Source organism: Coregonus clupeaformis, chromosome 16 (genome assembly GCF_020615455.1).
Source record: "Coregonus clupeaformis isolate EN_2021a chromosome 16, ASM2061545v1, whole genome shotgun sequence".
Lineage (NCBI taxonomy): Eukaryota > Metazoa > Chordata > Actinopteri > Salmoniformes > Salmonidae > Coregonus > Coregonus clupeaformis.
This window is the reverse complement of record NC_059207.1, coordinates 10,213,502-10,225,536: the sequence shown is the minus strand read 5'-3', so window position 1 is coordinate 10,225,536 and position 12,035 is coordinate 10,213,502. Positions and strand designations below refer to the sequence as shown.

Here is a 12,035-nt window from a genome sequence, read left to right as displayed (position 1 = left end):
AAAAACCTGCTTTTGCTTTGTCATTATGGGGTATTGTGTGTAGATTGATGAGGGAAAAAAACTATTTAAATCAATTTTAGAACAAGGCTGTAACGTAACAAAATGTGGTAAAAATCAAGGGGTCTGAATACTTTCCGAATGCACTGTAGCGTTACCAACCAGTGATTGCTTTAACAAAGCTTTTCAAGCACATCTTATGCCCCCCGTCTCAAATTTAAACAATGTTGCTTTGGTGTTGAAAAGGCTTGTTTGTGTTATGGTGGGGATCGATTTAACGCCGACGGCACACAGACATGAAACAGAAATGGTTTCTAGAGAGTGGGATGCTGTGGGCATCTCTTTAGGCCTGCTGAGCCATTTCCCATGGAGCAATCTGATGGGAAGAACTGCGCATGAAAGTGACATATTGATGCTGCTTCCTGATGCTGCGTTCTGCTTCCTGTATCTATAATTCATCTGGTTGCTCTAAACAAAGGTCTGCGTGTGGGGTTAAAGGTCTGCGTGTGGGGTTAAAGGTCTGCGTGTGGGGTTAAAGGTCTGCGTGTGGGGTTAAAGGTCTGCGTGTGGGGTTAAAGGTCTGCGTGTGGGGTTAAAGGTCTGCGTGTGGGGTTAAAGGTCTGCGTGTGGGGTTAAAGGTCTGCGTGTGGGGTTAAAGGTCTGCGTGTGGGGTTAAAGGTCTGCGTGTGGGGTTAAAGGTCTGCGTGTGGGGTTAAAGGTCTGCGTGTGGGGTTAAAGGTCTGCATGTGGGGTTAAAGGTCTGCGTGTGGGGTTAAAGGTCTGCGTGTGGGGTTAAAGGTCTGCGTGTGGGGTTAAAGGTCTGCGTGTGGGGTTAAAGGTCTGCGTGTGGGGTTAAAGGTCTGCGTGTGGGGTTAAAGGTCTGCGTGTGGGGTTAAAGGTCTGCGTGTGGGGTTAAAGGTCTGCGTGTGGGGTTAAAGGACTGCGTGTGGGGTTAAAGGTCTGCGTGTGGGGTTAAAGGTCTGCGTGTGGGGTTAAAGGTCTGCGTGTGGGGTTAAAGGTCTGCGTGTGGGGTTAAAGGTCTGCGTGTGGGGTTAAAGGTCTGCGTGTGGGGTTAAAGGTCTGCGTGTGGGGTTAAAGGACTGCGTGTGGGGTTAAAGGTCTGCGTGTGGGGTTAAAGGTCTGCGTGTGGGGTTAAAGGTCTGCGTGTGGGGTTAAAGGTCTGCGTGTGGGGTTAAAGGTCTGCGTGTGGGGTTAAAGGTCTGCGTGTGGGGTTAAAGGTCTGCGTGTGGGGTTAAAGGTCTGCGTGTGGGGTTAAAGGTCTGCGTGTGGGGTTAAAGGTCTGCGTGTGGGGTTAAAGGTCTGCGTGTGGGGTTATAGGTCTGCGTGTGGGGTTTGATCAGACACGCAATGGGGATCTGCCACAACCACACACACCACTGAATACAACAAAAACAAACCCCATTTTACTCCTTTGTACGTATATCTAACAGTATATGAGAGAGAGAAAGAGGGTTATACACACAGACACCCACTAGTGCCAGGTAAATACTGAATCAGATCAAAGAAAGGTATGTACACAGGTGGGAACAATGGAGCAAAACCCTTACTTTCTCAGGTAAAACTGTCTTAACACCACCTCTTCTCTCTGTATAGAACATTCGGCTATCATTAGACCTCCAAAATGTTTAGCACTAGCAAGTGTCATACTGCGATTAACAAGAATTATATCATTAATAACACTCAGGCAAGCAAAGAAGATGCCAGTGATTGTGTGGGGGGGAGGGGGGGGAGAGACAGAGAGAGAGAGGCGCTCTTCTAACCAATGCATGGATTCACTGCATCTATTCACATGTCATGACTCATCTTCTGAATGGCCGAAATAGCTCGGCACAAACAGTATTCAACACTTTCCACGCATTCCATTTCAGATCTCTCATTCAGCCTGTTGGGAAGTCACACTGTGGATGAAGGGTTGACTGACACAGAATCTATTGTGGCTGCAGATTGTGAGTGACACATTAATAACATAGCACATAAAGCTAGTGTGCTGCAGAGTGATATTCAAAAACTCTTTCTTTCATCAAATCCTCTTTTTCTACAATTCATTTTTTGGAAGTGTAAATTGGAGAATATTGCCACACGGTTGCCACAATGTAATAGGTTAAACCAACACTGACTGAACTTTCTCTGGGGATGTCTTACAGCCTCGCTACAAGGGGCTCAGGTTGGAAAGCATGGCACAGACTATTTAATTCTGGCAAGATGAACATGCAATAAACAGGACAAGTATAAGCCATAACAAAACGATTAGAGGGAGCTTTGCCTGCTACGGACTAGGCACTATGCACTTATCACGATGCCAAGGGCCAACCCCACAGCCCTTTCAAGAGCAGCTCATGCTGGAAACAATGTGCTCAAATTAAATGACAGAAACAGTGGCATGCCAAATGCCGGGATACATGGACCCACCATGGCCTCCATTTTGAAACTGTATACATTTAGTAGAATGTATGCTTTGGCCCAGGGAGGAGGGAGAGGCGAGGCTGATGGCTGCTATTCACTACTGTAGAGCTTCTTCTGTGTGGCAACCCTAGTGATTGTCTAGGCAGCCAGCTTGAGCCCTCTGGTATGCAGACACTGCGGCTGTGAGAGCTGGAGAGCCTTGTCCATTTTTACACTAGGCTTGTGGGAAACAAGCATCCTCCAGGTCAAACATCTACAGCTGCCTCCCTCTCCAAATCCACTAGGTTTAATCAACTAAATCCAATCCGATGCTGGACATAAATGGTGTGAAGTGGTCAACCAACTATCCGCAGCATTGTCGTAGTCATACATCTTTAGGGGGAAATACAGAACAAAGAAAATAGGCCACATTTAACAGTTCAAGACATAATACTGAAAAAAGGCCTTTCATTTCCATGCAATATTATTCACTATGTAGCCTACCCAGGGCATGTCTATCTTTAAGTAGTGCGGTACATACTTGATTGTTTTCCTGCATTACATGCAGCACCTTTCAACAGAATCCTCAAAGATGTAAACATTCAAAAGGAGTATGCTGTAAGAGTGACATTTCATTGATATAGAAGGAAAAACCCTTGTCTGTCATTAAAGGGCTGTTGACAGTACCTACCAGGACTGGCAAGGAAAACCATACACTAATGACTACCCTTTCATAACCATTATGTGTTATCATATAGAAATAGTGGACGAAGATGTTTTTCCAACATCGAACACAGCACAGACAGACAGCTAAATAACTATATACCCAAGATAATCTTACAGAGCAAAAAAGTCACATAGAAAAGTGTATGGTATATCAATATAAAAATGAGGCTAGGTATTTCACCTCACTTCATGCCACAGCCTTCATTGAGATGACAAGTTATGATTTTTCTTCCCATTACACAATCAACAGGGCTTGTTTGAGATGTCAGAATCCACGTAAACGTGTACGAATGAGAGAGAGAGAGAGAGAGAGAGAGAGCCCAGACCACCTTAAACAACACCTCGAACAAAAACATTGGCTAACACCTAAAAATAACTTTGCTACTGCAGAAAGAAAAACAATTGTCATCTGGCAATTTACATTTTGCTGAAGAAACCGTGTTGTACAGGGCAAAACAACTAGCTCAGATTTGAGAACCAAGATCTGAGACCAAACAAGACAAACAAATGGGAATTAAATGTGTGTTTGGATGGATTTGCCACCTTCCCCGCTCATATCTGCATCCAACATGTATCGTGGGTGTGCTAAACTCCCACAAATCCCCCAAGCTTTTTAAGAAGCACAGAATTGGGGTATAGAAAATTAGGAGAGGCAGAAAAGGGGGTGAAATCAATGGTCCCCGCAGCAAATAAAGCTGTGACATCATTGTATGGGTACTATTATGCCACTGGGCTGTACACATCACCAGAGGAATGGATAATCACAGAACAATGGGCACCCTGAATGGGATCCCAAAGGAGAAAAAAAACTAATCACCAAGGAGAAAGGAGCCCAAAAGATGGCTGCACAAAGCATCCTGGGCCATGAAGAGGAAGACAAGCCCCAGACAAGGCTTTATTGTGCCATGTGACGGGTGGGAGTTTGAAGGGGTGTCAGTCTGCCTGCCACCATTTTGGTTTAAGCTATCTGAATATATTGATCGCCTGACATAAACCGTCAAATAACAGGAAGAGGTTTTATTTCTAAGACTGCTTGTTAGCTCTGTTTTTGGGGTCGGGAAGGGTGGGGGAGATGGAAACCGAGCTTTGTGCAACTTTCAGGGCTTTGTGTTTTAAACTTGTAGCAATCATCTGTGGCAGAAATGTGAGGAAAGGAGCGTAGATGTTTTGAATAGGGATAATCACCTCTTCATAAGTCAAAATGTAATGTTTAATTGCATTCTTTATCTCTAGGTGATAGTAAATGAGGTCACCGCATCACTGGGAGAATTCCAACAAAGAGCTTTCGCTCCTCAGTGGATAAATACATTAGAATCAGAAGTCTTTCAAGTCAGACGCTTTGATACAAAACAAGTAGATTTGACGAAATATAATTAGTTAGGCACTCACTGGCTGGGAATAGCATTACAGGGAAATGGCAACCAACAACAGTAACCTCATGAATATGACGGAACAGAAAAATACAATTAGGCATAATCTATTTATCTATATGAAGTAGGACGCCAGAAAACACTAGTCTGTAGGGGTAGGGTGCAGGATTAGTTAGGTGTGATACGAGAGGGCAGAGTTTTGAGGTGGAGATGAAAACGTTCTGAGGAAGAGACGAGCACGTTTGACAAGAACCGTCAATACACTGACACAATTCTAAAAGTCACCCAACTTGGATCGAAGCAATTCCATAGTAATCAACTTAATACACATTCAACCTAATTAAGCAATAAAGCATGAGGGGGTGAGGTATATGGCCAATATACCATGGCTAAGGGCTGTTCTTATGCACGAAGCAATGCGGAGTGCCTGGATACAGCCATTTGCCGTGGTATATTGGCCATATATCACAAACCCCCAAGGTGCCTTATTGCTATTATAAACTGGTTACCAACATAATTAGAGCAGACGAACCACCCAGTTTATAATATATCTTAGACCCCTCAAATTCAACCTTGAAGCCAGTTCCACTGCTTCCCCCCCCCCATTGTTCCCCTCTAATCAGGGACTGTTTAAGACGTGGGACACCAAGGTGTGTGCAATTAATTATCAGGTAGAACAGAAAAACAGCAGGCTCCGGACCTCGTAGGGTAAGAGTTGAATACCCCTCCCTGCCTTAGACCATCGGATCAAATATCTATAAATGAATAACCATTCTATGACTCATACTGAAGGTTACATTAAATTAGCACACTGGTAGGCTTATTTTAATTAGATATGTCTACAAACACATGTATAATGAGCTTGTGCCCGAACTGGTCCATTTAGAGCAGTGAGCAACGGAATCCTCTAATGCTGAGGGACAGAGAGATGAGAGAGAGGGAGGCCCACAGACTGTTGAAGGATTTTACCGTCTCAGACTCCAAGTAACATCTGAGAGACTGTTCGTTCATGTGCGTGTGTGTGTGTGTGTGTGTGTGTGTGTTAGGGATATGTAACTCCAGTTGCTCCCTGGCTGGTTTGGACGGTGAGGAGAGGAGACAGGTTTCATACTATACACTACTGGAGATCTGCCTGCTCGTCCTCTGGGATTGGCCTGATGAAGCAAGACACTGATCAGGTGGGAGTTCTCTACCTCTGATGCTTGGCTTCCAAATCAATAATGTACAGCTGTCCTCCTCCTCCGCCACCACCACCTCTCCTGTTTCCTCCCTCTCAGAGATACAATGTCACACTACCTGGAAGGCTATCAGGGTATTATCAAACCTTCTCCTTTCAAATCAACACTCACACTGAATTGGTTTCAGAGATACTTCTTATTTTATTATGACGTGCATGCAGAATAACTTCTGAATTGAATTGCATTGGATATTTTTGTTTATTAATGATATTGTGAAACTCTGAAGCCAAACAAGACCTACAAGATTATCTACAACACAGAAAACAATGAAGGAACTCAACTTGAAGAAAAACTGTGTGTACAGCCATACACTTGATCTCCAGTTTAAAAAGTTGAACCAGAAAGCCATTCCTCTCTGTTGACAGCAGAGCCTGGGAAAGCCATAAATTGTTGTGGGGCAACAGTGCCCCCTCTTGGGCGTTAGAGGAACAGCCTCCCAGCAGATGATTGTGATGAATTGTGGCTGCTCCTCCCATTAGCTTGGCTTGCCTCAGGCCTGTAGCTATCTATTCCCAACAGGGCCCATGTAAGTGGATTTAAATAAATTGATTGATTCATGTTTTTCTTGCTTGGGAGGAAATATTGAGATATTTTTTTAATCATCCTGCTATAGTGTGCATGAGATAAAGAATAGCACATATTACTGTTATGAACTGATGCAATTTAAATATTGAGAGATAGTGTGAGAGATAGTGTGAGAGAGAGTGTGAGAGAGAGTGTGAGAGAGAGTGTGAGAGAGAGAGAGAGAGAGTGTGAGAGAGAGTGTGAGCGCACTCTGGGGACAGAATACTAAACAATACACCATAAACAGGAACACTTGATAAACCTGGTGTTACCATAACAACCAATGGAACCATTAGGTTCACATTTTCTGATAAAAATCTGCAGATGCTGTCCATTTGGATGGACATACATGGTCTACTGACACTGTACAGATACAGACTCCACAGGACTAAAAGGAAAGCAGGCCCTTGAGGCCATCGTTAACAAGCTCCCTGCTCACTGGTTTCAGGTCTGCTTCAGTGTCAAGAGGGACACATGCAGAATTAGCATCCATTTGGAAGATTGGATGGATCCCCTGAGAACTGTTAAGTAAACAGCCCCTCTGTTTTGAGCGGGTAACAAAGGTGTGTGTGTGTTCCACAGTGTGAAGTAGGCTATTTACCTCAGAATCCTCATTTCTGACGCCGAGCTCCAGCACTGCATGTGGCTCCTTCAACTTGGCTTGGGTGGACTTGGCCATCTGAAGGTTGAGCTGCCATCCGACATGTTCCAGCTATCAACCACACAGACACCATGATAAAAACAATTTAAATAGTGTTCGTTGTTTTCAGTAACTTCATTGTTGTTGCAATATCCCCAGCGGACTTGGCAGTTTCACTCATTAAGGATTCTAGCATTATGGGCCGGGTTTCCCGATAGCGATGGAACTTAGGCTTACGAGTGTTTAAACGATGCATAGTTCAAAATCTTGATTCTATGTTTAGCGCAGATCTTGTATAAAGTGATGTGGAAGGGCAAGAAAGCACCTAACGACAGACTTAGCTGAGGCAGTCGGTAAATAACAAGCATTTAAGTGCAACTTTAGTAACAATGATTTTGGGAAACGGCTCTGAGATTTAACGATGCTCCTACGAAGGTTCTAACGTGCTTTTTGGGAAACCGGGCCCTGATCAGTTGGATGGTACAGTGAAAGCACATTTAAAGCAGAGGCCCAAGGGGATCGCTAAGTGGCAGATTTATAGATGGACGCTCCATTAATCTGCCTTAACAGTGAAATAGATTAGGTGTGCTTAGAGGAGGGGGTGGGCTAAGTGTTTTATGATGCAGAGTGGCATAATATACCCGGAGATCTCTCTGTGTGGTCCCAGGACGTCACAGCACCAAGTGTGATGACACCCACTCCAGCCTCCCAAGGGGCACATTGCTAAAACTACTTCCCAAATGTCACCCTATTCCCTATATAGTGCACTACTATTGACCAGGGACCATAGGTAGTGTACTATATAGGGAATAGGGTGACATTTGGGACACCCCCGAAGACTGCTGTCGCTGAGATTATCATGACAACATCACAGGCTATGCCTGCTTTGACTCTATTCTATGGTGTTAACATACACAGAGATTTGTATAATATTTTATGTTCAAATGATCAGTTGGATCTGGCAGTTTCCTATGCATGCCAATGTTGCTCGGGACTCTGGCTCAACTGGACTGGTTTAATGGCACAAAGAACGTTCGCCGCTTTCATTGCATATCCACCAGAGACAGGAAAGCCTAATTTATACCTTGCGTACATACGCAATGCAATAACGCAATTAGCCGTTCTATGTACTTGTGTAGCAAAAATATGCAAATGTGTGCAGCAACGCAATTTGCAACTGGACGCAACTACGCAGGATCGCCATTTCTCGTAGCTCCAGTAATTGCAATCTTGCGTTGAGTACGTACGTTATAAATAAAGCTTAAACGGCATTGCAGGGGCAGAATTATCGCACTGCCATGGACACACCTCACCTTTTTGGGAGCAAAAATCCTCTGCCTGATCTTCTCCACGACATCTGGGCCGACAGTGGTCCAGGCCTGGCAGAAGGCCTCCGCCGTCTCTGGGGAGAGATGGATTTTCTCGAGCTGCTGCTTCAGGGATGCAGGCTTCACATTATGATAGACAGTCTGAATAGAGATAGAGAGAGGATCTGCAATAAGACTCAAAGCACTTTTTTATTGACCGTCGCATAATACATGTTTAGATGCTAAATCTAGGTGTACATGGAAAATCTCTTCTCTCATGACAGCAGTCACTTGACTGCAAAAAACATATTGAATGGTACTGAGCATCCAACCAAGCTTCACTGAGGAAAAAATATACATGTACGTGGCCATTCCATTAGGATGTTATGCCAATTCTACACATGACACCTCAACTCATATTGCTCAGTGGAGAAACCTACCGTCAGGTGAGGTTTCTGCAGAATTCTTGGTGAATTGCATTGATGAAAGTCAATGCTTCTGAAGTTAGTTAGTAGTCAGCTATTTGGCTGGCATCTGGCGCTTATGTAACACACTGTTATAACAATGATGCTCCGCAAAGCATGTTGTGACCTTTCTTTCAGGCAGTAGCCTACTGCTTTTATATCCTCATCACCAATAGCACCATAAAAGGGTTTCAATGTACATACTTTGGATACTTGTGCACAGTGAACACTTCAAACATCATGTTTTAAATTGCTCTTTATGTGACACCTAGAAATTCTCAATCAGCTTCAAACTGGGCAACAGTACACTAAACACTAGACTGGAAAAGATAGGTTAACTGTGCAACAATGAACTAAATATATTTTATTCTACACTATATATAGAAAAGTATGTGGACACCCCTTCAAATTAGTAGATTCAGCTATTTCAGCCACACCCGTTGCTGACAGGTGTATAAAATCGAGCACACCGCCATGCAAACTCCATAGACAAACATTGGCAGTAGAATGGCCCGTACCGAAGAGCTCAGTGACTTTCAACGTGGCACCGTCATAGGATGCCACCTTTCCAACAAGTCAGTTCGTCAAATTACTGCCCCGGTCAACTGTAAGTGCTGTTATTGTGAAGTGGAAACGTTTAGGAGCAACAACGGCTCAGCCGCGAAGTGGTAGGCCAGACAAGCTCACAGAACGGGACCACCGAGTGCTGAAGCGCATAAAAATCGTTTGTCCTTGGTTGCAACACTCACTACCGAGTTCCAAACTGCCTCTGGAAGCAACGTCAGCACAAGACCTGTTCGTCAGGAGCTTCATGAAATGGGTTTCCATGGCCGAGCAGCCGCACACAAGCCTAAGATCACCATGCGCAATGCCAAGCGTCTGCTGGAGTGGTGTAAAGTTTGCCACCATTGGACTCTGGAGCAGTGTAAATGCGTTCTCTGGAGTGATGAATCACGCTTCACCATCTGGCATTCTGACGGACAAATCTGGGTTTGGCTGATGCCAGGAGAACGCTACATGCCCGAATGCATTGTGCCAACTGTAAAGTTTGGTGGAGGTGGAATAATGGGGGCTGTTTTTCATGGTTCGGACTAGACCCCTTAGTTCCAGTGAAGGGAAATCTTAACGCTACACCATACAATGACATTCTAGACGATTCTGTGCTTCCAACTTTGTGGCAACAGTTTGTGGAAGGCCCTTTCCTGTTTCAGCATGACAATGCCCCCGTGCACAAAGCGAGGTCCATACAGAAATGGTTTCTCGAGATAGGTGTGGAAGAACTGACTGGCCTGCACAGAGCCCTGACCTCAACCCCATCGAACAACTTTGGGATGAATTGGAACGCCGACTGCGAGCCAGGCCTAATCGCCAAACATCAGTGCCTGACCTCACTAATGCTCGTGGCTGAATGGAAGCAAGTCCCTGCAACAATGTTCCAACATCTAGTGATAAGCCTTCCCAGAAGAGTGGAGGCTGTTATAGCAGCAAAGGGGGGACCAACTCCATATTAATGCCCATGATTTTGCAATGAGATGTTCGACGAGCAGCTGTCCACATACTTTTGGTCATGTAGTGTAGCTAGAGTTGAGGCGAACATCAAGGCCTACTTACCTGTTCTAGAATGAAGGCAGCTGTATCCAGCACCAGACTGAGATCCTGCTTGTCCAATGACAGAGCACTCTGCAGTTTCTGTTCTTCCTCCTCACTAAACGTGCGCTCTTCCTGAGGGACACAAGTAACTGCATCATTCTTCGTAAACATGTGCACTGGAAAAATGATGATTCAAGTGGGCTGCAGTAATATCATGACTAAAGCCTGATGTTTGACGGCACTAGAAATGCAATAACACCAGTGGCACTTGCACTATTCTAGTAAACCCAAATTAGGCTTATCATGCATGATACTGAGTTTGTGTAGCCTGGGTGCCAGTCTTTCGTCTCTCTTACCAACTAATCCTTAGTGAATTGTCAGGCTTGACAATGACAGCAATGGAGTTGGCAAGAGAGACCAGGCAAGAGTACTTAGGAACATATGTCTATGTTATGCCAATTATACGCCACCTGACTTGCTCTCTGGAGACACCTACCTTCAGGTGAAGTTTCTGCAGAATTCGTGAAAGAAGTCTGGATAACTTATTCAGTTCAATTGTGTTGATGAAAGTCACAGCTTCTTTTATGCTGTGGATTGAATAACAATGTCAGATTGTGTGGCGCACACTAAGCTAACTAACAGAAATGGATGAAACTGCTGTCATGAATGGATGAGTAGGACTATCCTAAAGATCACCGACATTACGGTCGTACTGTAACGTTCGTTCCATCTCCCCTTAAGAAATGAACTAAAGTCAGATTCTTATGGCTGGAACATGGCTAGTTATATTTTTCATGTAAATATTGCTATAGAGAGTGAGACCCTCGTGCAATTTAATAAAGATTGACTAGAAAGATGACTTTTCGACTTATATTTAGCTAAGCTTCTTGCAAACTAATTAACAGTCGCTAACGTTAGCTATCTAATTAACTTGCTAGCTTAACGTTTCATTTAGAAAATCAGTGTTACCTTGAAGTAGAATAAACGTAAACTAAATGCCTACCTTTGTGTTTCTGTGATTATGGCAGCCATCACTGTCTTCTGTATGTTTAACAAATATAGTATTCGTTTCAAAGTTTAAATCTGTTACTACAAAATGCAACAGCAGTCATCCTTCTGTTCTCTTCCTGTTGTGAAACACAGCCTTCGCGACCATCTACATTGCGCGTTCATTCACTGAACCACTTTATTTCACACAAATAACAAATCAACTTGATATAAGATTGTCATCTATGCTGTTATAATTAACAATAAATTATATATTACTGGTTTGCATACGAACTGACAATTAAATAAACATTTGTACGAATTTTGCTGCATAAAAGCTGCGCAAAACTTGCCCTAAAGCAGTCACGTGCAGTCATACGTTATTCTTCTTCTTCTGTGGGTTTTATGGCGGACTACATCCAAAAGTTGTATTGCCGCCACCAACCGGACGATTTGAAACCCCCAAAAAACATACTTAATAGTGATTCCAATAACCCACCCTAATAAAAACAGTACATTGCCAAAACAAACAAAACTCCCACTTCTTCCTTCTTTTAGTTCTCCATAGTGTAGACATTACCGTGAAATGCTTACTTACAGCCCTTAACCAACAATGGACTCTTCTGGTGCAACATTCAAACCCTCAACCCTTTTCACAGCTTCTGCATATGAAATGCTCTGTACAACCCTGATTTTGCCCCACGTCATTCTCCTTTACCCTTGTGGGGCATTCAGAAGACGTGGCTTCA

At 43.9% G+C, this 12,035-nt stretch overlaps 1 protein-coding gene across 1 annotated transcript in view; it reads right to left on the bottom strand.

The window, feature by feature from the left end:
- LOC121584407 (COMM domain-containing protein 10) overlaps positions 1-11,647 on the bottom strand; it is a 42,530-nt gene extending 30,883 nt beyond the window's left edge. The window contains exons 1-5 of the mRNA XM_041900253.1: positions 11,303-11,647; positions 10,796-10,886; positions 10,321-10,431; positions 8,252-8,407; positions 6,900-7,010 (exon numbers count right to left, since the gene is read on the bottom strand). Of these exons, the coding sequence (XP_041756187.1) occupies positions 6,900-7,010; positions 8,252-8,407; positions 10,321-10,431; positions 10,796-10,886; positions 11,303-11,331 (498 nt within the window). The 5' untranslated portion in view covers positions 11,332-11,647. The remainder of the gene's footprint in view (positions 1-6,899; positions 7,011-8,251; positions 8,408-10,320; positions 10,432-10,795; positions 10,887-11,302) is intronic.
- Positions 11,648-12,035: the final 388 nt, after the last annotated feature.